This window comes from Protomyctophum parallelum, assembly GCF_964188405.1.
Source record: "Protomyctophum parallelum genome assembly, chromosome: 18".
Taxonomy (NCBI): Eukaryota; Metazoa; Chordata; class Actinopteri; order Myctophiformes; family Myctophidae; genus Protomyctophum; species Protomyctophum parallelum.
This window is the reverse complement of record NC_139716.1, coordinates 24,648,363-24,674,370: the sequence shown is the minus strand read 5'-3', so window position 1 is coordinate 24,674,370 and position 26,008 is coordinate 24,648,363. Positions and strand designations below refer to the sequence as shown.

The window sequence follows — 26,008 nt, the reverse complement described above, 5'->3', positions numbered from 1 at the left end:
GCAGCTTTCAAGAGAGGGAGAGTGGTGTGTGTGTGTGTGTGTGCGTGCGTTTGTGTGTGTGTGTGTGTGTGTGTGCGTGCGTGCGCTCATGTGAGAGGGGAGGGAGCATAGAGGCGACTTGCGACAGGTGTATCCCGAGCAGGTAGCTGCACCTTCTTTGACTGCTTAGCAAAAACACATATTGTGTTGTCACTTTGACAAAACAATAAGAAACATGCCAATGGATTACAACTTTTTTCAAGCTAGGGCAGAGACTGTTTTTCATCACACTTCTTTTTTCTGAAGGACACTTCAACTTAGACTTAGCCTCTAATCGTCAAGGATGTGCTTATAGTGGATGAGGGTGTGTGAGTCAATAACTGAATCAGAAACGGAACAGTTTCTACCTGCCGTCTTGACGGGGAATTATTCCCCACCATAAAGTGGGCTGCAGTTGTTTGCCGGTTTTGTCTTTTCTCTATGTGATGTTGCTTGGACCAATGCCTTGAATTGAACAGTTTCCTCCAGTAGAGAAGTGGTCCCACCTCGTACACCGTTCTGCTGTCTCAGCGTCCAGTTGGTGGCACGACAGGACAGAACTGGGAGGAGAATGACATCGCTGGCGAACGGCCTGTCACTGTGTCTGCTGCTGGCCCTTTGGAGTTTAGGTGAGTGCCAACATTAATTTAAAAAATAATACAAATATATGATCTATGCGTATACTGTATACATTTACTGAATATAATTGTAGTATGTTAACTGATAACTTCTGGTGGTTCAGACACATTTTCGAGGTGAGAGTTAATTGCAGAATAGACAGACATGTTGAAAATGTAAAAACTTCAACAAATATTATTTTCATCAAAGCTCTCTGAAGCCTAGCTGGGCAGGTGGCCAACATTTACAGTTGTCTTCACTGGGACAGAGTCCAAAAAAAGGGAGAGAGAAAGAAAGAAAGAAAACACTTAAGAGGCTGTCTGATATTTCAGGAAAAACTGGTTGCTGTTGATCAATTTCCCTCCCACCCGTTCGTGATTCACAGTGACTACATAGTGTAGCGCGTGTGTGTGTTCATGTGCGTGCGTGCATGCGGCTGTGCGCACATGCCTGTGCCTGAGGTGCGTGTGCAATTCATATACAGTGTGTAAATGGACTGTGTGTGTGTGTGTGTGTGTGTGTGTGTGTGTGTGTGTGGTAGTATGACACATACTACACATAGACACAGTCTATGTTTAAGGCAATCATACTTTTCTTTTCTTTTGCCTAATAGACGTTTAATATATGTCTAAATGGCCATCTAAACATGGGTTATAAATGGTCTAAAAATGAAAGCAGTCTATGCTTAGATTGAAGTTGAAACATCGTTTAACGGTCTTAAACGGTCTATATATAGACGGTCTATATATAGACGTTTAATAAAACCATGTCTAAGCTAAGCTAAACTTTCATTTTTTAATTTAGACCAATTTTAACCAAATTTTAGACAGACATCTTGCTCAGTGGGAAGTGTGTACTGTACATGCGATGACAGTGATAGTGTCAATCCGTGATGTATGTGTAATGTACCGTCTAACTCTATTGTATAAGCCCATACACCTGATCTGGGGGGAGAGGGGAGCATGCGAGTGTGTTGTGCCTGTAGCCATTTCCACCACGGCAGAGGTAATAAAAAGGGTCAACCTGTACCGTGTGTTGTGTGAGAGATGAGAGAGAAGCTCCGTCGGTACTATTATGAAAATAAGCTGCTGTCTCTGCGTTATTCCAGTAATGCAGTACAGGCAGATTCCATGATAGGTTTAAAAACCTCAGGGTAACACCCTCACACACACACTCACACACTCACACGCACTCCTGAGGTGGAAAAACACACCTGTTGTCTGTCTGCAGGACACACTGATTCTACTGACAGTAACAACGTATGATTCACGTCCTGTGTGTTGACAGGCTTCGGTTCAGCAAGCGTTTGTTTCTCACATAGAAGAAGTACTGAATTTGTTTTACTTGAGTATCAATACCACCATGTAGAAATACGACTCACAAAGTAAAAGTCTGGAATTCGAAATTTACTTCGTCGAGTCGAAGTACAAAAGTATAGGGGCGGCTGTGGCTCAGGAGGTTGTAGAGCAGGTCGTCCAATGATCCATGGGTTGGCGGTTCGAATCCCGGCTCCTCCTGTCCACATGTGGAAGTGTCCTTGGGCAAGACACTGAACCCCATCTTGCCCTCCAGTAGTTGCCACCTTTGGTGTGTCAATGTGGGAAGTGACTGTTCGCCGCTTCACCTCCCAATGTATGAATGAATGGTCCATTGTAAAGCGCTTTGAGTATAGGTACTAGTGCATAGAAAAGCGCTATAAAAATGTAATCCATTATTATTATTATTAAGTATTGGCATCAAAATGCACTTAAAGTACCAAAAGGAGAAAGTATACTCGTCATGCAGAATGTCCCATTTGACATGTTTTTAAATGTATACAAATCTTGTGAAAATAGCCAAAGTATAGGACTGAAGTGTATGTTTTTTTTTTATATAATATTCTGAATCGACTATTTCTGAAGTTCGAAGTAACTACTAACATTTTCAAATAATGGTAGGGGAGTAAAAAGTACAATATTTGCCTCTGAGATGTAGCAGAGTAGAAGGAAAAAAATGGAAATACTCTGAGCTCCTTATTAGTCTGGAAGCCGACAGAATTGGGAAAAAACGGCCATTGCAATCATGACAAATGTGATGAGGTCAGCACAAATGTGATGAGGTCAGCAGCACAAATGCACAAATGTGGCTATGGCTGTTTTTAGCCCAAGGAGTGTATTTTGTGCAAACCTAATGCTTGGAATGGATTCAGAATCATGAAAACCCCCTAGTTTGACATGTCACATGCTACTTAAAGCAAAAGGAAAGTTTGACATTGTGGACATCTTTGCCTCCCATAGGATGTTAATGGTAGGGTCACAAGAAACCCCTATAAAAAATTGCCCCATAGTGACAGCCGGTCAGCAAGTGGATTCATGAATATATGTATATAGACAATATTTTAGGCCAATAAAAAAGACTATACCAAAGTGTGTGTGTGTGTGTGTGTGTGTGTGTGTGTGTGTGTGTGTGTGTGTGTGTGTGTGTGTGTGTGTGTGTGTGTGTGTGTGTGTGTGTGTGTGTGTGTGTGTGTGTGTGTGTGTGTGTGTGTGTGTGTGTGTGTGTGTGTGTGTGTGTGTGTGTGTGTGTGTGTGTGTGTGTGTGTGTGTGTGCACATGCCTGCCTGAAGTGAAGCAATTCATATACACAGTGTGTAAATGGAGTGTGTGTGTGTGTGTGTGTGTGTGTGTGTGTGTGTGTCAATGTGTGGTATATTGCACATAGACACACATAAGGCGATCACACACGTGTGCCAGAGTGACGTTTTTATTCAAAAATGTCTTTGTCCTCCTTTTGACTCCACTGGATGCTTGCCACAGTGTAGTGTAGCTTATCCTGCCTAGCAACAATTAGAGGGCAGGTCACAGACTAGCTCCCTCGTCCCTTACTGGGCTGATACTACCAATAAAGCCACTTCAACCTACTTACTGTCTTAGAGGGGCCTTCATCGGGCCTGACCATCGAAGGCCCCTCTGGCCTAGCTCTGGCCTGACATGTAATTTCCGCCTCCTTGTAAAATTGTGTACAGTATTTGTAACTCATTGAGGAATTAAGAGCTTTGGAAATTATACCTCAATTAAGAATATTTTTTGAACAGTGTCCAATTTGCCGGATGTTGGATTTTGGTGGTATTTTGTCCCACCACCACGTACTGTATAACGCTGTGTCGCTTCCTTCACACTTTTGTTTCCGTTTGTTTTAGCTTGGCGCCAAAATAAGTAAATTAATAAATGCTGTAGTTTCATGGCCATCAAATGTTGCTCATGGAACACCCGGGATTCAAACTCTGGTCTCCCGTGTTAAAGTCCAATATTTTAACCACTAGTCCAAAGGGATATCCCAACAGGGGAGATATTAGACTTTTTGAGGCGATGGCTTAGGCTCTGAGCAACACTAGATCAACATGTGACTGACTGTATATTTGTTTCATGCATGCGTCTGCAAACAATGCATGACAACTTCATGCTGCGGGACAGTAGAAGCTAAAATGTCACATGGTGTCTACATCAAACATGTAGGCTAATTTGATCTGTAAACACAAAGAGGGAGAGAGAGAGAGAGAGAGAGAGCGCGAGCGTGGAATAGAGACACAGATTAGTGTTGTTAACATTGCGTGTGTGAGTGGTATATGTTACAGGGTGACAGACAGTGTCACGCTTTGTGTCTGTGCGTGTGTATGTTGTCTCATTTTATGACCTGTTTGTTACCTGGGGCAGGTAACTAATAAACAAGCACATATTTGTGGATTGTGTCCTGCTGTCCAGACACTAGCTTCCTCTGTTTCTTGTCTGGAATTGCTTTGAAGTCTAATCTAGGGCAACTAGTTCAGCGACATAGCTCCAACCTCTAGTCAGCTGTGATCTTGTTTTTTGGGAGACACCATCTTTTCTCTCTCCTCCTTCTTTTTTTAGTGGGCCCATCGAATTCCACTTCCTAAGTTCCCTTTCTGTCACTTCTCGACCCCGTCTCAAAACCAGCAGTATTTAATACACGCATCTAAATAATTTTGGCCTATGTGCCACCATGAAACCGGCATTTATTGAAAATCTTCACCCTCTCTATTTGGGGCATCATGTCATTATGGCAAGAATTGTCCAAAAAGGTTTTGAATATTGCTTATCAGTGGAGGTTTGAACAGAAAGAGATTGAGGGACCCGTGTTCGGGATGTAGGCTAATCAATTTCTTTGGTTAAAACAAAAATATATTTTGCTAAAAGCAATGATGGTAATCATTGCTATAGAGTGTTTGTTCAGTGACATAGGTCTCCCTGTCTCTCCAGCTCTTTAGAAAATACATTTTCAGGTACTGTAGGTGACACAATTTCAGCCAATCAGGAGAGAGTAGCTGTTTATAATTTTTATCTATAATTTTATAATTTTGTCTGCTCATTTATTTGTGTCATCACTTACAATTCCACTTTAATTTAGTTTAATCTGTATCCTGACTGCGTTCTCTATCCTGATTGGATACAATTGGCATCCCAGTTTCGGTTTCTGAAAATGCTTTTTCTGTTTAATGAAAAGCTGGAGAGACGTGTAGACTCCTGTTACTGAACATACACTCTATACTCTATAGCAATGAGTAATATCACACTATGGAGCTTAATTGTAACACATATTTTAACCAAAGAAAATCACTTACACTACCATTAAAGTAAATCTCCCCGGATTTGTGTCTCAAAAATAAATATACTATGTACATTCTGTTGTTTTTGATAATGCAACTGAGAACTCTGGCATCTGTCTTCAAGGAGGGAATCTTTAATTAAGCAATATTACACAAGGTGGTGTGCTTTACCATTATTATTGGCACAACAGGAATGCGGTCAGGACCGAAGCATTTGTACCTTCGTGCCAATGATGTTGGTAAAACACATGCACGGGTGAACCAAAGCCAAATGAAATAAGTAGAGAGCAGATTACAGTGGTTAATGTTTATCAAAGTGAAAGCCGGCCATTTTTGTCACATTAACAGTGCAATGCAACTGAATTCACAGCAATGAATGGACTAAAGGAAAGCCTTTGTAGTGTCTTTAAACACAAAACAGATAATAATAATAATAAAACTTTATTTGTATAGCACCTTTCATGACATGAAATGCAGCTCAAAGTGCTTTACAGAGCAATGGAGAAAAAAAAGAAAAGCAAGGCAACGCCATTAAAAAACAAGCAGTAATGCAATACAGTGAGGACATGAATAACAAAAAATAAAAGATCAATTAAAAGCAATGTTGTAGAAGTGGGTCTTGAGCTGTGCTTTAAAAATGTCTACAGAAGCTGCCTGACGAAGGTACAGTGGGAGCTTGTTCCATGCCGTCGGCCCGTAGAAGCAAAAAGCTGCTTCCCTGTGTTTTTTAGTTGCCATTTTTTTAGGCAAAGCGAACAGGCCAGCAGTGGAAGACCTTAGGGGGGCGGTTTGGGACATATTTAGGCAGGCAGTCATGTAGGTAGGAAGGTGCGAGACCATTGAGATGAACAATTGTCTCCTTGGAAGGTTACCAGAGTAGGCTACAAAATGTCTTCATATGCTATTTAAAACATTTTTATTATATTTTGTACCAGGGGGTTTGAATACTTTGTTTAGCTTGAAGAGTTCCTGTATTGTTGTCCTACTGTAAATGTACGTTAATTTCCCTATACTGTCTGTTAGTGTACTCGTCACTTTGAAACCACAGTTGAATCTTTGACTTTTTTTTTGTGTTATCCCTGATCACTTTTGGGAACTCAACTCATTTGGGAACTCATGTTTAATGACGATAGAATAATAATGAATAATTGTAATTATAAATAGTACTTAACCCATTCTTGGTGTTAGCATTATGTTATCCTTTAGCTATTGAAAAATAGCAGATCTACGAGCTCATAGAGCTTGTAGATCTGCTATTTTTGAAAAAGCGAAGAACCACTGACATAGAAACATCGCTTTTTCAGAAAACTGTCAGGATGTAGAAGACATTCATAGAATCGTTCCCAGGTCAAAATGGGTTAATAAAAACTAAATAGACCTAAACATATTGAAAGAGTAGTGATCTAACATGGTTGCTGGCTGGATACGTAGCCTGTAAGGAGTGCCTGGAGGAACAGGTTGCACACTGAGTGTACAACAGTTCACCTGAACATGTGGTTGATCATTTCATCACCATCCTCCTACTACAGTGTAAATAAATATATCTCTGTCCGGCCCTCCATTATAATGGCTGTCTCGGTATGCTGCCCGCCTCTTTGTGCCGCCTAACGTCTGTCTCATGCCATCTTATTTTAACCCATTTTGAACGGGAACCCCTTTTGATGTTTTAAGCATTGTTATACTTTAGCTATTGAAAAATAGCAGATCTACAAGCTCAAACGATCTTGTCCTCCAACCCTAACAGTCAGGCGGGTGCGGGGAGACTTCGTGGAGCCCCCTCCCAACCACTCAACGATACTCTAATGTCTAAGGTCTAATAATAATGTCTTCATCTTTGTCTGTCTGTCCGCTATCCGCTTGTCCTCCAACCCTAACAGTCAGGCGGGTGCGGGGAGACTTCGTGGAGCCCCCTCCCAACCACTCAACGATACTCTAATGTCTAAGGTCTAATAATAATGTCTTCATCTTTGTCTGTCTGTCCGCTATCCGCTTGTCCTCCAACCCTAACAGTCAGGCGGGCGCGGGGAGACTTCGTGGAGCCCCCTCCCAACCACTCCATGCTGTGTGTGGCGGAGGAGGAGACCACCCTGCCGTGCCGCTACCAGGTGGACCCCGGGGAGACGGTGGTGCAGGTCACCTGGTACAAGGAGAGAGCCGACGGCCAGAAGGAGCAGATCATCGCAGCACACCACACCGCTGGCCAGACGGGTACAGTAGCCTCCAGTGTTGATTTCGTCGACTAAAACTGAGACGAGAAATGTTCGTCGACTACATTTTTCCACTGGCGAAAACTAAATGGAAATTAAATGAAAACTAAGCTATGATGACTAAAACTAAGACTAAATATACTGACAATTTCGTCCACAAACTAGACTAAAATGGAAGGGACTATAGTGGACAAGAGTCCACTGTAAGTCATTTTACAATTAGTTGCATGCTGAAAATAGCCGATCTACAAGCTCACAACGCAGCGTGACGCATTGTTGGCTTATAGATCGGCTTTTCAGCAAGTGTATAAACAGTCATTACGACACCATCAAGGCCCGCCAAAATACATTTTGTTTCGACTAAATCAACTGTAGATTTTGTTGACTAAAATCTTATGATATTTAGTCGACTAAAACTAGACTAACACTAAAACATTCCAGGTGACTGAAATGTGACTAAAACTAAATGAATACTATTCAAGGGACTATGACTAAAATCTAAATTTGCTGCCAAAAACAACACTGGTAGCCTCTATACTGTCTTTACGGAATGGGCTCTTTGCACACACCCTATACAGTACTTCCTTACTTCCTCCAGGTGTTACCGCTGAAACTAATGAAGGCTCTGTTCCATTCTGGTCAAACAGAGTCAGTGTTAATGATACTAATGAAGGCTCTGTTCCATTCTGGTCAAACAGTGTCAGTGTTAATGATACTAATGAAGGCTCTGTTCCATTCCGGTCAAACAGAGTCAGTGTTAAGCAGGGTGCTGCTGTTGTGCATGTTTGTACACTCCCAGAGTTATGGGGGGTCCTTGAAATTAAAAGGTTTGAGAACCACTTGCACACTAAATGGAACAGAGCTGTAATTTGTATAATCTGTGTTACTCCTGTTCATGTTTAGTTTGCTTTTCAGCATCATCGCATGCTTTAAAAGACTGCAGATACCATTAAAAACACTGAATTATTTTTGCTGATTACAATATAAAAGTTAAATCTCATCATTTGTCTTTCTCTCCATCTATGTTTCCTTCCATCTCTCTCTCTCTCTCTCTCCCTCCCTCTCCCCCGTGCCTGCAGCGTTTGGCTCCTGGTCAAACCGCGTGCGGTTCAGAAGCGGCGAGCCCACGGCGGACTCGTCTCTGGTCATCCTGAACACGGAGGTGTCCAGCGAGGGCAGGTACACGTGTCACGTCAGCATCTTCCCCAGCGGGAGCTTCGAGAGGCAGCTCTCCCTCACCGTCCGCAGTAAGTGTTCATCTCACCATGACTGCCATACAGCGGTGGAAAAAAGTACTCAAAGTAACTATCAACACTCTTTTGTTCTTGCTTAAATGTAAGTCGCTCTGGATTAAGAGCGTCTGCTAAATTGTAAATTGTAACACAGAAATATAACCCATTTAGGCCTGACCTTCTAAATCTAAATCCTCCATTTTTCTGAAATAAATATTTTTAAGATTTTTCAAAAATAGCAGACCTAGAAGCTCGTAGCTCGCCCCTGTTGATGGTTCTCAAACCTTTTCATTTCAAGTACCCTCATAACTCTGAGGGTACAAAATGGGACCCTTGGTTCCATTTTTACCCTCTCAGAGTTACAGACATCTAGGCCCTAGGGAACCATTTGGAACAGCCTATAGCAGCGGTCCCCAAACTTTATTGGCGGTGCACCCACTGTTACCTCCTGACCTAGCTGACGCACCCCCCAATGCTCAGTCTTTTTGGCTGGAAATTATGTACTGTTCTTGGCTGAAAATTATACATTTTTGAATATGATTATGGCAAATAATCACAGAATGTCACTGCACTGAAAGACATATAGCTGCTGTATACTCCCGCAGCTGTTCTATTCATCTCCTTACAAGAGTGTTTTACAGGATGTTGCCGTTTGTGTTAAATAACACCATAAAACCGCCATTACCCTTATGTCACGCACCCCCTAAGGCGTTCTAAAGGGGTGCACAAACCACAGTTTGGGAACCCCTGCCCTATAGAATCGTTAAACGGAACCATAAAAGAATCAGACCGTTAAGTGGGAATTGTTAAAGCACCAGAATCGTTAAAATCCTGAAGGATCCCAACGCTATATTTAGGACACCAAATATCTACCGCTCAATCAGTTTCTGATTAGGGAAGGGCTACTCTACACGGTTTTGTTTTTAAATAACTCCACTGCATTACCATGCAGTCCAGCCAGGGCTTTTTTTTGTTGTTCAGCATTTCACAACATTGGCCATTTTATGCCTTTATTTGATAGTGGCAGTGGAGAGAGAGGAGATAGGGAGGGAGGGAGGGAGGATGACATGGAATGAAGAGCCGGATCCCGCAGCTGGCCCAGGGTGGGATTAAAACCCAGGCCAGCTGCGGTAAGGACCTTTTTTTTAATCTTTATTTATATAATGGTGATGTGCGCTGATGTTTTCCAGGTGAGCCCCCATGGAGCCCCTAACATTAAATACATTCTGAATGAATGTACACAACCCCCGGAGGACCTGAGATCAGATTCTAAAAATGTCTTCTACATCCTGACACAGGCTGACAGTTTTCTGAAAAAGCTATGTTTCTAGTCAGGGAAGCTGGAAGTACCCTCACTAAAAACGCCGGGACACCGCTCCACACGTCCCAGACTCTTCTCCCTTCTGGCTCCAAAACTGTGGAATGCACTTCCCATTGCAGTCAGAACTGCAGCATCACTCCCAATCTTCCGCCGTAGTCTGAAAACCCACCTTTTCAGACTCCATCATGGCCCATAGCACTTACCCTACCCCCTTAGATAGCACTTCCGTAGACTTAGATAGCATTTGATACAGACTTATAGCATGTTATGTAGACAGCACTATAATTGCATTGTATATAGTCATAGCACGCCATAGTACATATGTATAGCATAGTAGTATATGTATAGTTTCATTATATAGATATTCCACTGTTACTTTCTTAGCTTACGCATGTTTCATGATAAATGCTTTTATGTGATGTATTCCCATGCTTTTGTTCTTGCTTAATGTAAATCGCTCTGGATTAAGAGCGTCTGCTAAATGCCTAAATTGTAAATTGTAAATTGTCTATGTCAGTGGTTCTTCGATTTAAAAAAAATAGCAGACCTACAAGCTCGTAGCTTGTAGGTCTGCTATTTTTCAATAGCTAAAGCATAACATAATGCTAACACCAAAAAGGGTTCCCGCCCAAAAATGGGTTAAGACGTAATAACTAAGCCACGGATTGTGGACAGTCTCACTGTGTGGCGCCTCTTAATTCAACCTTTGACCCCATGCAGCCGTACCCATCGCCAACCTGGACCACGTGGTGATGACGGAGGGCCAGGACTTCCGGGTGGCCGCCACCTGCCGCGCCATGGCCCGCCCGACGCCCCGCCTCTCCTGGGACACGGAGCTCAACGGCAAGGCCAGCAACCGCACGTCGGAGGGCGGCTCGGTCAGCTCCCAGTACTCGCTGCACCCGCTGCGCAGCATGAACGGCAAGAAGCTGGACTGTCTGGTGTGGCACCCCACCCACGACACCCCCCGCAGGATCAGCAACAGGCTGGTGGTGCACTGTGAGTACGTCAGGAGGGATGTTAGTACAGATCTAGGATCAGCAACAGGGCTGGTGGTGCACTGTGAGTACGTCAGGAGGGATATTAGTACAGATCTAGGATCAGCAACAGGCTGGTGGTGCACTGTGAGTACGTCAGGAGGGATATTAGTACAGATCTAGGATCAGCAACAGGCTGGTGGTGCACTGTGAGTACGTCAGGAGGGATGTTAGTACAGATCTAGGATCAGCAACAGGGCTGGTGGTGCACTGTGAGTAGGTCAGGAGGGATGTTAGTACAGATCTAGGATCAGCAACAGCAATATTTACTAAATTTACCACAAATATTTGTCTGCAACCCACAAATGGCTCCTTGGACTCTACACCCACTGTTTGAGAACAAGACGTTCTCATGTCCTACAACATCATTACACTTCCTGGGGCCTTTCAGTTGGTTTGTAACTACTACTGTAAACATGGTCTATACTGTATGTGTACACACGCACGCACACACACACACACACACACACGCACGCACGCAGACAGACACACAAGTCCTATCTTTATCATCATCTGTCAACAGACAGATGAGCTGCACCACAAATATCCGCATGGAAATATTGCCCTTGGTTTTAATAGTGTTCTAACCTCCCGTATACACCTACGTATGTATTGGATAAAGATCTTGGATTAGATCTACATCAGTATCCTGATCTGAAATGGATTGTTAGTTTACTAAATATATCAGAAGACCCTGTTACTGAACATAGGAACATAGGGTGCCCTATCTTGGTTTTTGAAAATAGTAAAGAAGTATTAACAAACATTGTTGCATATCACTGTGTTCTATCTGTGTCTATAGTTAATGCAACTTGATTCTTATTTGTCTGCCAGACCCTCCGGACGCAGACGTAAGTGGCTTCAGCAATAAGTGGTACGTGGGGCTGGAGCACGCTGCTCTGAGGTGTGCGAGCAGAGGAAACCCCACACCGCAGAGTTTCACCTGGACCAGGTACGACCTCTCTGCCTGTCTGCCTGCCTGCCTGCCTGTCTGTCTTCCCCTGGCTGTCTGTCTGCCTGACTAACTGTCTAACTGAAGTTACTTATGGTTGTGTTTGCAGCACGGCCGCTGCTATAGGTGTCGGGACCAAACAGATACCGAACCGAACATGCTTGGGTACACTGGTGGTACCTGGTACCCATTAACCCATTCTGGGCGGGAACCTCTCTTGGTGTTTTAAGCATTATGTTACACTTTAGCTATTGAAAAATAGCAGATCTACAAGCTCATAGCACAGCACCGAGTGCCGCGCTACGAGCTTGTATCTTTGCTTCTGGGGGGTCCCTGGAACAACATATTTTCAGATGGTGGTCGTGGCCAAATACTATAGTTTGAGAACCACTGACGTAGAAAGTAGGGTTTTCAGAAAACTGTCAAGATTTTGAAGACATTTTTTTTAATTTCTCAGGTCTAAATGGGTTCAAATAATTTAATTTCGGTTCTCCCTATTGGTTCTTTTCCTACAGACACACGCGTGTCATGCCCTATTTATTTATTATCCTATCTTTCATGTTGTTTACAGTAGATATTTAGTATTGCTCAGAGTCTGGGTGTTGTGTGACAATCCGGTTGAAGTATACCTTGGTACAGCGGCGGCGGTCGACGGGCCCGGGAGAACAATAACGCGACACGAGACAGTATCACGCTAAAGGTTCACCAGTTTATTACACACATACTGGAAATATATAGCTGGATCCTAATGACGTGACACAACACTTGAGACATAACAACCGCTTACTGCAGCAAGCTGACCTTGCTGTCTGAGATGTCTCCAGTAGCTAACTATAAAGTATGCTACAGTTCAGTCAGTACACAATACATTATCAAGTACACTGTGCTCTCACGTACAAGTACACAGCCATGGGCGATCAGATTACAACACATATATTTGTTGTTGTTATTCTGTAAAACGTTGAAAAGGGGAGTTTTCGTTGTGATATCGATCTGTTATAGTTCCATTGATCCAAGCTGGAACGCGATCTTGTTAAGCCAGAACACAATCGATTAAACATGCTCTGAAAATACACGTTGCCCACCCATCTGACCACTTAACACGGCAGCCGAATGGCCAAGGTTGTTTAAATTAAGTTAAGCTGACGACTACTTTACAGCATAGTCGGCGGTCCTGACAGTCCTGTCGAGATTTTCAAGTGGGCCCTGATGACCCAGAAATGGATGTCAAATGGATGCCACTAGACTAGAGGTATTGCTTGGTCGTCGATGAATTGTTTACGTGGGACTTTTCCAGTGATGTTGGATTTGAGTCATTTCTAACTGGTTGACTATACTGTACTGTATTCTATACATGACATGACATTAATTCTATGCCATATGAACTTGTTTATGCTCCACTTGTTTATGCTTATTTTAGCAACGACGATGACGCACAGATTATTTGTCTTCTAATGGAAACTGACATCTGTCACATTACTGCCCGGGCCCTACACTGCTGAGGAGGGGCTGACTTGAGATTTTTGCGGCTGTCTGCCTGAGTCACCCGGTGACAACTGCATGGAAGCCATTCTGCTTGCTGGATTAAAGTATTCCCAGGGTGTGGCACGTTCGAAAGGAGAGCCAGGGAAAATGGTTCTCGACAATTGGCACTCGTCTACTTATGAGAACAGACAGTTAGGCCCGAGGGGGAAATTCTTCACCCAGTGGCGGGCTAAAGCGGACTGTAAAGAGGCTGTCTATAACCTTTGGTGATTTGCCTACAGTCAGTGTGGAACCTATGGTGAGGTGAGGGTGCTGTTATTGCCAGATGAGGAGGTTGGTGGTATTTGCCACCTGATCTTAAACCATTAGTCATAGCAGCTTATACAGTACATACACACCTTGAGAAAGGAGCGTTTGTGATTAATTACAAAGCTTAACCAGACGCACGGCAGGTACGCAAGGACACAAGCATACTCAAGCGAAAAGCACAGGTCCGGCACTTGTACTACTCACTACTCTCACACTCTTTTACGCAACGCACACGCACAAATCCAACTTCTTCTTATTAATGTATGGTTAGTTTTCAAACCATTCATTACAAGCAGTCAGTCAGGCACTCTCCATGCTCAAACACTCACTTCACGCACGGACGCACGCACGCTCACACGCACACACACACACACACACACACACACACACACACACACACACACACACACACACACACACACACACAAGGCAGTGGCTGTGGGCAAACCTGTTGGCTTTGTCGGCGGGAAGCAGCAGGTGAAGTAATAGCTGGTGTCACGGTGTCATGTTGCAGCTTGCATGGAGGAGACAGTTTCACACGAGAGAGAGAGAGAGGGGGGAGAGAGAGAGAGAGAGAGGGGGAGAGAGAAATGGTAGTGGGGGCACAGGAGACAGAAAGGTGAGAGTGCTGCTGGGGCGTCATTTGGGGTCCCAGCCAGGCCCAGCAGTATAGACATTTTCCACCCCCTAGCGTCCGGTTTTAACCTCTAAATTCTATTATTTTATGCATATTTTCTCCAACTCTGACATTTGTTTTTGTACAATGAATCTGACCTTACGTTGGCACTGAGTGCATCTCAATCAACGCCGGCCATCCATCGTCCTACAGGAGTTGACACTAACGGCTGCCCGTGGCAATAAATAAGACTTTGGGGCAAGTGAAGTTTGCTTTCAGGTTGCCCGACGGGCAAATTTGAATGTGGAAGCAACAGTCTTCATTAAATATTGGTCATTCATGAAAGACCAAACAATGATACCGTTTTACAAGTAGTACCTCATTCAGACTTTCAAAGTTACTGTCGCCACTCGGCAGTTATCGATTTGATTTAACATTAATGTGATTAACTTTTCGGGCAAGTGGGCGTGGGTGTCAAACCCCTGTCATATACGTTTAGAGATGACACTTGTTTTCCTGTCTGCAACCATATATTCATTAACAACTTCCAACCTGGCACCCCTGTTTTAGCCACATTTTTAATTCTTAATTGGTTTTTACGTGTGGAAATAGCAGATCTACAAGCTCAGAAGCTTGTTATTTTATGCTAGTTTATTTTTGAAGTAAGGTTTAAATGGTAACTGTTTAGGCCACGCTCTAATTGCCCAAAAAGAAAACAAGTGTGAGGTGAACTTGTATAGTTTGGCCGGTTGTACGAGAGGAGTTAGTGAACCGAGGCAAAGGAAGTAAGAGGAAGAAGATAGTGTCGATGTGTTGGTGGTCTTATCACGCAGTGAATCTTTGACATGTAAAAACGATGTCTCCTCTTTCCTGTTGGTATATACAGCCTAATAGGGGCTCAACGAACTCTGATGCAAATAATCCTATCACAGTGAAGTCATCTGTGTTGAACTCTGAGGGCTCTCTCTTAACTAACTCCATACCTGTAGGCCAGGGTACGCTAGTCAGTCACATTTGATTTTCGAAAGTGCGTCATGTTTAATTTTGACGCCAACAATGTGATGTCTGTCTGTGCTGTTGCAATGCCAGGTATAGAATATACTATAGTGACACTCCACAGAATATGCAATGAATTCTATAGGGTTACTGTGGCATTTTATTGTATTCCGGATGCAGTATATGTTTAATTACACATCGTGACCTTCTTAAACTAACAGCCTAAGTCATTTGTTGAGTTGTTTATTTTTGCCTATAAGTTAGTCAGCTCCTCAATGACACTGGCCACCTCTGGTAAAATCGCCAAAGTTGAAAAGGATCATGCTGATCCTGCTCCTTTTTGGTAAAAAGAATACCTCAAGAGTGTGACTTAATAGGCAAAATAGGCAATCTTCTGGCCTAAGTCTATGGTTTTAAATTGGCAAAAGTCTAAGGTTTAATCATATATTATTCTATTTAATCCTCTTATGTTACATAACTAATAGAGTTATTTAAATTTAAATAGTCATAGTTTTTTATAAACGTTTTTCATATAGGTTAGTTTTGGATATATATTTTTTCTACTGAAATCCTTAAAAGAAATGACTTAGTTTAAGAAGGCGACGACATTCAGTCCTAGTTCTAGCCCATATTCTAATTATAGCCAACCCAGAATGTATGTACAGTATGTACACATGCTAATTGAAACCATACCATAATGACTGTGTGTGTACATGTGTTTTTTTTGCTTCGCACAGAGAGGGCAAGGACTTACCGGAGGGTGTGATCCCACACGCTAACGGGACGCTGGAGTTTGGGCGTCCCCTGAGCCTGTCAGACGCTGGCCTCTACAAATGTGAGGCGAAGAATGAGGTTGGCGTGGGGAGAGCCGAGACGGAGGTCACCGTGGCTGGTAGGTGACAGTGAGGCAGACGCCACGTGACAACACGAGCCACGCCATACATAATGCTTTGTTTGCATAGTGTGTTTTGTGTATGTATTTATGTACTTGCTTCACGGCTGAGGTCCAGAGTGTTCACTTAACCCTGAGTGTGTCAAAATGGTCCCATAATTTAACTCTATGAGTGTGTAAAGATTGTTTTACACGCCCAGAGTTAACTTAACACTTAAGTGTAACACTTTGCTGTGTACCTTTATCCATGTGCGTGCCAACTTAATATTTGATGTAGCCTACCCATTTACCTCCATGCCTACTTACCAATTAACTACTTACCAGTTCCTACCTAAGTACACAGTAAAACCTTACTGTTAATATAACTATAAGAGTGTAACCTTATGGGTCAATTTGTTTACACATTTTTTTGTTGAGTCTTAACATTTGAGTCTTAACAGATAATGAACCTAATCACATGTTGCTAATCCCAATATTGACGTCCACATCATCATAGATAGCCCCGGGTGGAACAATGTTACCCACTTCCTCCTGTTACTGTAAGTCCCATCCTGCGAAGAACGGAACATTCCAAGTCATTCCTAACCTGACCTCCTAACAGTGTTGATTTCGTTGACTAATACTATGACGAAACATGTTCGTCAACTACCTTTTTTCACTGACGAAAACTAAATGGAAACTAAATAAAAACTAAGCTATGATGACTAAAACTAAGACTAAATATATTGACAATTTCGTCAACAAATAAAACTAGTCTAAAATGTTAGGAACTAAGGGACAAGTGGACAAGAGATCCAGTTTAAGTAAAATGCATTTTACACTTTGCATGCTGAAAATAGAAGATCTACAAGCTCACAACATGCTGAAACGACGTGGTGTGAGCTTGTGTAGATTGTCTATTTATTTTTAAGATGAAATAATATGTGAAGTACCGGTAGTCAAATAGTTATGGAATACATGTGCAGAAACCTATTCCATAAACATGAATGGTCTCAATTTTTTTATAAATAATAGCTAAAAGTTGTAGAACAGCAGCACAATTATGTTTAGAACGATAACACCCAAAACATCACCCCCCCAGGGGTCCTTGAGGGAGTTCCAGGGGGTCCCCCAGCAAAATGATAAGTTAGGAAACAATTGGACCCTTATGGGACTGTAACTCTGAGTGTACAAATGTTCCATTTGTAGACTCTCAAAGTTAAATTAAAATAGGTTTAAACAATATAAATTGGGGTCTCAGAGATAGAAATGCCGTTAAATCAGCGTCCTATAGGCCTAGTGGTCCAGGCGCATACCACATAGGCTCTGGCCTGACAGCGCGTCGCGTGTTCCAGTCATGACTACCTTTGCTGCATGTCTCTCCCTCCCTCTTTCCTGTCCGCCTTCACTGTAACTATCAATAAAGGCACAAAAGCCAAAAACTCATCTTTAAAAAAAAAAAGTAAATGGGCGTCCGTAGCTTAATGCATGTCAAACTGGGGGTCCTTGGAATGAAAATGGTTGAAAACCACTGCTTTATTCCACATGTCTCGTCTCTTTCCGTCTACATGTCCCCCCACAGAGCTGCCGCCAAGGACGCAGGAGATGGTCATGGACAGTCTGATGATCATCATCGTGGCGGCGGCGGCCGGCGGCCTCCTGCTAATGATGCTGGTCATCGCCATCGCCGTCACGTGTCACCACAAGAGCAAGAACAAGAGACTCACGCGGGAGCTCACGGAGAAGAGGTATACATACGCTGCTTTCACCACCGCATATATCAGTGGTTCTCAAACTTTTTACATGTCGCGGACCCCTACATTAATGTGTATTTGGCCGTGGTGGACCGCCATCTGAAAGGTTTCGACGATTTTCAAAGAATTGTCAATAGTTTTTGAAAATTGCTGATGACCACCATAACTCTGAAAGTGTACAAATGGAACCAAATGGACCCGTAAGGATCCATTTGTACACTTTCAGAGTTACAGCCACAGGATCCATTTGGTTTCTAACTATAATTCATCTGGGGACCCCCTGGAACCCCCTCAAGGACCCCGGGGGGGGGGGGGGGGGTAGTTTGAGAACTAATGGCATATTTAGCGCCGTTTGATTTGATACGTTGTTTTATGTATTCCTGGTCTCATATTTTGTTCTGCTTTTTTTCTTGTCTGTCTCGCTCCGTCTCTCCCAGGGAGGAGATAAGCACTCTATCAAGACAAACGTCCTTCAGGAGAATTAACTCTGTCAGCACCGATGCCAGAGGAGTGGTCAGTGTTATTGCTTTCTTCTGTTCAAATTCCAGACTGTACCAAATAAGTCATACTTGAAGAGCTGATCTGGTAGTCCATCACTTCTATTCAACTGGAATAAGACTTCATTGTTTCTCCTTGTCGGTTCCACGGATCATTTGATTGATTGATTGATAATTTATTAGACAATAAGATGCAAACGGTACAGGGTACAGTAAAGCACAATTTGGTCCAAAAGGACAGCACCAAAGAAAGACCTTGTTTCCATTCAGGTCCCATGCATTCATTCACAATAACAATAACAACAATTGAGATATCTTAAAAAAAACATTAAATCTATGTACAGGTTGGAATAGAAATGAATTGGAGGGGAGGGGGGGTAGAGTTGTGGGGCAATAATCATCTTCTCTTCCTTTGACCTGATGACAGTGACTGGTACATTGTCAGTCCTTTTTTAAAGGAAACCAGTGATTTTGCTTGTTTTGAGGGAAGGGGGCAAGGCGTTCCACACCTGAGTGGCAGTGTTGTGGAAAGTGAATTTACCCATATGTGTTCTAGCCTACTGACTCTAGTCTCTTCCTTAAATTAAAGTGAATTTACCCATATATGTTCTAGCCTACTGACTCTAGTGTTTTCCTTAAATTAAAGTGAATTTACCCATATGTGTTCTAGCCTACTGACTCTAGTGTTTTCCTTAAATTAAAGTGAATTTACCCATATGTGTTCTAGCCTACTGACTCTAGTGTTTTCCTTAAATTGCAGGAGGAAAACATTCCTCTGAGAGTGGAGGGAACCCTGCGGACCAGCCTGTCTTCGCTTGGGGTCAGTCTCAGAATCTGTCTATCACTGCCTGCATCAGTGTTGATTTCGTCGACTAAAACTAAGACGAAAAATGTTCGTCGACTAACTTTTTCCACAAAAACTAAATGGAAACTAAATGAAAACTAAGCTACGATGACTAAAACTAAGACTAAATATATTGACAATTTCGTCAACAATAAAAACTAGACTAAAATGTTTGGAAGGGACTAGTGGACAAGAGATCCAGTATAAGTCATTTTACACTTGGTTGCATTGGTTGCTTGGTTGTCATTATGAAGGCATCCAGGCCCGCCAAAATAAATTTTAGTCGACTAAATCAACTGTAGATTTAGTCGACTAAAGTCTTATGATATTTAGTCGACTAAAATGTGACTAAAACTAAATGGAAGCCATTCAAGAGACTAGGACTGAAACTAAAATCAAAATTTGCTGCCAAAAACAACACTGCGTGCTGGCCCGCCGCCGGCTTCGCCAACTCAGGCTTTTCTGGCCCGATGCCAGGAGGCTACGTTCTGAGATCTGCAAGCAACTCTTTCAGCATTTGTAATAATAATAATATAGCAGGGCATTTCACATAAAACAATAACGATGATACCATATAAAATGTAGGGCATTTCACATACGTAGCAATAATAACACGTTTCATGACATTCATTTTCATTAAGGGACCAAGAAGTCCTGGTCACTTATTGTTTTTGTGTTTTTATTCTTCTCCTTCTTCTTCTCCACCTTCTTCTCCTTCCGCCAAAAATAGAACTTCTGGCTGAACCGTGCAGTCGGTTTTCGCAAAACACGGGAATCTGGTACTGGGCCATGCCAAACGGTGACTATGCGAAGCCCATGACCATTGGCCAAAGGGTGGCGCTATAGCACTCAATTGAAAATGCAAACTTTGAACGTGCTCATAGCTCATGAATAACTTTCGTGCTCTGACTTTTGACCTCTGACCCTGCCATTTTGAATTATATGAAAAACAGTTCAAATGTATCTCCTCCCAGGATCTTTGATCAAAATGACGAAAACTTCTACACGTGAACTTTGGACCTATACGGACAAAAAGTCGTAGTACATTTTTTAAGTGAAGTTTTTATGAGCCAATGAAAATTGCTGGTTTGTGAAAATTCTTCTTCTGCCTATAATACATGCATGCAGCGTCATATGCTTATGTCACTTTACAGTATAATAGAGGGTCATGCCAAATAGCAATGAAAGCAGTCTTACTCCAATTGGCCAAAGGGGGGCGCTATAGCAATTGTTTGAAAATGAAACCTTTGAACAGTCATAACTCATGCTTTGTTTGGCCAAAATTCATGGCACTTGTTTCCACATGTTCCTTGACTCATGGGGTACACATCTGTCACTTTGACAATTAAGCTACACCCTCAGATTCTCCGCCATTTTGAGCAGTTTGAAAAATGCTTATACCTGATTTTCTGCATGGATATTTCAGCAATTTGCGTTAAACGTTCTACACACAATCTATGGACCATTATCTGAAATCCCTGATTCCCGGTTGAAGAGAAGTTTGTACCTGAAAAAATTGACAGCAAAACACATTGTAGTAATGTATAGACATCCCCAAAACCAGGACACACATAATTGTCATCAAAAACACTAAATGATATTGCTGTTTACAATAAGACAACTGATTGTGTCTGGAATAGCACAGTTGGTTGAGCTCATGCCTTTGGACCAAAAGGTTGTTGGTTCAAATCCAGGCACTGCCAACTCAGCATATGAGTCTTCAAGAACCTTGCACAATTACATTATCTTCTTTTCCTCAAGTTCAGTCTTCCATTTCTATGGCTTATTCTATGGCTTTTGTGTGTATTGTTCCTGTTGCTTATTATTGCCTTCTTTCTTGGTCCAACATAGAGGAAAACTGGCAGAAAAAGACTCACTTACTGCATGAAGAATTAGGCTAAACTCCTTAGACGGAGACTTAAGAAAATAACATTTATTTTATTTTTATACGCTCATAAAGTGCTCTGTGCTCATAGTGAGTCTCGGTCTAAGGAGTTTTCCTTAATTTTTCATGCAGTGAGCAAGTTTTTTTCCGCCACATAGCAATAAGTATAATTTTTTTATCATTTGTTAGCTTACTTTGTGCTGATTTCCTCTCCTCTACCCTTGTGGGTGTCGTTTGCCTCAAGGATGTTGATCAATTCCTCAGAGCAAAACGAATGCATATTTTCTTAGACGTTATGATGAGATACGGGATTCCCGTAAAGGACTTGGCATACAGAACAAACACCCTTGGCTTGTTTGCTGTTATTGATGAGGCTGTTGGGAAATGATGTAACCCAGTGGTTTTCACCCGGTGGTTCCCGGACCACCAGTGGTCCTTGAGGGGGTTCCCAGGTGATCCCCAGCTAAATGAGGGAGAGTTGGCAACCAAATGGATGGAATAGATCTTTAACTCTTGAGGGTAAAATTAAACCTAATTATCATTTAGCTGGGGACACCCTGGAACCCCCTCAAGGACCCCTGGGGGTCCCCGGACCCTATATACCTTTATTTAAAGGATAATCCCCTTGAGATGCCTCATCTCATTTTAGAGGGGGTCCTCAACACAAATGAACAGTACATACAATTCATACATTAGGCTACACAAACAATACAGAACAAAACAGTACATCCATATATACACACACAGGACAAAACAGAACAAAAGCTCTCCCAAAGATAGCCGCTCCCACCCCGCTGATTCAACCCATAAATAGCAGGGTTCATGTGGAAAACCCCACTTTGAGAACTACTGATTATAACCAGTTCTAGAACGAAAGTTATTTTGGTGGAAAAGGGGCCAGAGAGTGTATGAATGGATTTTGTTTACACACTCAGAGTTCTGGGGTGAGTCCTTGAAATGAAAACGTACTTGCGAACCTACTGGCCTGTGGTTTAATTGTTCTCTCTCTCTCTCGGTGCCATCCATGTTGTTCCCTTGGCCGACAGGAGCAGGCTCGCTGTCGAGACAGCCGCTCCACTCTGTCGTGCGGGGGGCGTGGCGGAGGAGGGGGAGGGCTCATGCTGGACTACCTGGGTCGACCTGTTATCCACAATGGCTCACGGAGGACGAGAGACCGGGCCATGGAGAGGGACGAGGAGAGCAGACTCAGAGTGGAGTCATATGTGCGCAACAGCACCATGTCACTGGTACGTGTCTTGTTGTGCAGGCATGTCGGTGCTTGAAACATGATGCATGCCAGTCGAAGTACCTCTCACTTGAATCAGTATGCATACTTCCACGCACACTTCACCTACTTACTAACTGTTTCCCAGCAGGAGAACCGCCTCCACCCGCCTCTCATGCCCACTCCCTTCCCGGTGGTGCACTCCACCGAGCTGCTGAGGCCCCTGAACAGCAGCCCGCTGATGGCCCCTAGCATGGAGGACAGCATCCTGCGAGCTGGGAGCCTCAGCAACAGGAACCAGCAGAGCTCTCCGCTCAGCTGCAGCTACCCTCCCGTGACGGACGATGAAGATGACGATGACGACGAGGAGGATGAGGGCCTGGGGGGTCTGACGAGACCCGCAAGCCACGGACGCGCCATTGACGACCAGAACAGCGACACCAACAGCCAGATGTCGGACGCACTCAACCCCCGCTTTCAGCCGGTGAACGGCACCCTGAGGCCATCACCCAAACCCCGGCCGAGCCCCATCGCCATCAGTGCCCACGCATCCCTCATCCACAAGGCTCAGATCGTTTAGCGCCAACGGCCAGAGATGAGCAGAGATTTTTGGCGGGTGGTGGGGGTCCAAGCAAGGCATACTGTATAGGCCCCTTTTTCACCAGCGTTGAACCGGCCCGGTTCTTAATCCATGAGCCAGAGCCCCAAAATTGGAACGTTAATTACGAATTGAGTGGGCAAAACCATACCTACATATATTAAATTTGTTTATAGGATCAATATAAGTAAATGAATATATGATAACCTTTCTACAGGAGTAGCTTTGTTATTTCCACCTACAGTATATACATGATAGGTGAATAGGTAATAATGTAATTAATAGTTATCACCATGAAACTTCTCCAGTTGATTACTTACACAAAGCGATTTATTGTATTATACGTTTTTGAAAATATGAAAAAGCTACTACAGTGGAAGGGTTTTCATCATATATTAATTTACTTATATTGACCCAACAATTTAACATAGGTATGGTTTTGCCCACTAAATTCATAATGAACCTATAAGAACCGGGGGCCGGTTATGAGAAAAGGGGCCATATAGTGACTGCCAGGGGGGCCAGCCTGTCTTCAGCCTGTAACTGTATGACGCTTTGTGGTCCACCATGAGAACTTTTAGGCCTTGAATATGCTGCTGCTCGCGACCAAAGTGCTGTTAATGCACATACGGTGCCTCCTCCAGCTATAAACTGCAACGTTTAAGGGCCGGATCCCTCATTCAGCAGGATGCGTGTGTGTGTGTGTGTGTGTGCTGGACGGTGGAACTGGCCTGGTGTGTGACTGGACTGACTTGTCCGAACCAACCACACTATCGTGCTCTCCTCCTCTCTCACGAACTACACCTCCATACCTCCAACCCCACCGTGGCCCCTTTCTACTTCTCCTGTTGTGCATTAGCCCCCGAGCACTCAGACAGTTCTTATCTGTTGGGCTAAAAACAAAAAGACTTCCTCTTCGATCCCTGCCAGGACATGCATTACGTGCAACTGCACACATTCATTTGACTACAATGTAAATTTGTACATTATATGCAAATATATGCAATTTTGGATGTCGCCGTTTTATGATTGGGCAACAAACACGCACATCTAAAACCTATTAGGCTGGGTGCCTGAATCACAAAAACTGTGATAGTTCAAAAATTAAAAGAGTCCGCACACCAATTTCCGCTCCCAAATATATATTTTACTTGAGTGAAAGATATATTTGGGAGAGGAAATTGGTGTGCGGACTGTTTTATGATTTACAATGTTGATAAGAATTTATTCTTCTTGTTTTTTCCTTCTTTCTTTTTTTTACGCCAACATTGTTTTACAGTATATGTACATATTTGCATCACTTTAATATATTTATGTGAATATCTTTTCATATCTGGACTCTACTGGTTTGGAGAACAAACACTGACTAAAAAGCCAGGTTGGTGTTGGAAACATGCCTCAAGGACAGTGACATATTTTTTTTATACTGAGGGAACAGAATGATGACCACACCAACTCTAATGTATTTGTAGTATTGTTCTCCAGCATAACTTGGGAATTATGCAATGTGCCAATGCAAAAAAAAGAAAAAAGTTGACAAAAGAACTTTGCTTTCTAAGCAATTATGAAGTATTATTGTGTTTTTTCAACACATGTATTGCAATGCCATGTTGTGCCTCTTTTACAGTATATAACCTACTTGTTATGTTCAGGGATATGCCTTAAAGTTAATACCGTCTCATTTAGAGATTAAAATGCAATAAGAATGTTGTTTCATCTCACAGTCAAGGTTCACTAAAAGGCTATAGGAATTTCCCATGTATCACCAAACCAACCATAATGAGTCTGGCAGAAGAATGCAGTTACAGGCTTCTAGTTACATTGGATTGTAGGTCTATATGGACTTGTAGACAGTGACCCCTAGTGTGCACTACTGGAAGGTGCATAGACCGGATGGCACTGTACAGCGAGCACTGATTTCGCCACTGTACAACCTACTACTTACTAGATCAGTGGTTTTCAACCAGTGGTTCCGGGGACCACCAGTGGTCCTTGAGGGGGTTCCAGGTGGTCCCCAGCTAAATGATGGAGAGTTGGTAACCAAATGGACCCTCAGTCAGGAGTCAGGACCATTATGGATTTTTAAGAGTTAAAGATTTACATTTATTGTTAAACATCTGGCATTACTTAATTTTCAAGAAGTCTACACAATGTAGAAGAATTGTTATTTTGATCAACATTTGCTGACAGTATGGACTATGGAATTGTGTGTCAACGAAAACAAAATATTCTTTCATTTTGGGTCTGAGAGGGTAAAATCTCATCAAAGGGTGGTCCGTGGCTCAAATGCTGAATATGGGCCTTGATATGAAAAAGGTTGAAAACCACTGTACTAGATTCAAGTTTAATTAAGTCTTATTTGTACTGCATGTGTGAAGTACAATGTCGGTGTAGCAGACTCTGCCAGTGCTATAGGCTACTGTGCAAACAATGTCCAACAGTATAGCCTATAATACAAAAACCTATGGTAAGGTATAGTAATACTACAATGAAAGCTGTTGCGTTCCACTGTGCTCTTATAGTGGCCTTGTTTTACAGTACAAAAGCAGCATTATTTGGAGGGCTACAGTATATATGTGACTGTGTGGGTTTTTAATTTGTTTTAAATACACTTGGAGGGTATTAATGTGCTCTATTTTCACACGTCACTTGTCAGTGAGAGTAAAGTCCTTTAACGAGAAAATAAATGTTTGTACCATCTAGTATTATCTAGTCTATTGTTATTATGCTATTTTTTTAACGGCGTCTGCAACTCTGTCAAATAAAATCCAAAGTGACTGCAAAAGACATAATTTATTGCAGTGACGTCCCAAAAATATTAAATAAAATAAAGCTTGAAAGGAAAGCCGTGAAGAACGATGTGGATAGTGATACATACTTGGGTATTATTAGGCCCCATTTACACTGGCAGCCAAATCTAGCCTGAATTTAGTCTGGATC

General features: G+C 42.7%; 1 protein-coding gene across 1 annotated transcript; it reads left to right on the top strand.

The window, feature by feature from the left end:
- Positions 1-132: 132 nt before the first annotated feature.
- Positions 133-24,778, top strand: nectin4a (nectin cell adhesion molecule 4a). Its single transcript, XM_083788611.1, has 11 exons — positions 133-647; positions 7,250-7,447; positions 8,526-8,693; positions 10,720-10,998; positions 11,871-11,988; positions 16,132-16,286; positions 17,848-18,013; positions 18,457-18,532; positions 19,277-19,336; positions 22,292-22,492; positions 22,619-24,778. Exons 1-11 carry the CDS (start codon positions 590-592, stop codon positions 23,048-23,050), a joined length of 1,911 nt encoding a protein of 636 aa, XP_083644737.1. The 5' UTR covers positions 133-589; the 3' UTR covers positions 23,051-24,778.
- Positions 24,779-26,008: the final 1,230 nt, after the last annotated feature.

Excerpts from the sequence above, each read along its gene's own strand:
- nectin4a (XM_083788611.1), top strand. The coding sequence starts at position 590 with ATGACATCGCTGGCGAACGGCCTGTCACTGTGTCTGCTGCTGGCCCTT. Across the intron at positions 11,989-16,131 it reads CAGAGTTTCACCTGGACCAG|AGAGGGCAAGGACTTACCGG; the intron begins GTACGACCTCTC and ends TGCTTCGCACAG. Across the intron at positions 18,533-19,276 it reads GCACCGATGCCAGAGGAGTG|GAGGAAAACATTCCTCTGAG; the intron begins GTCAGTGTTATT and ends CTTAAATTGCAG.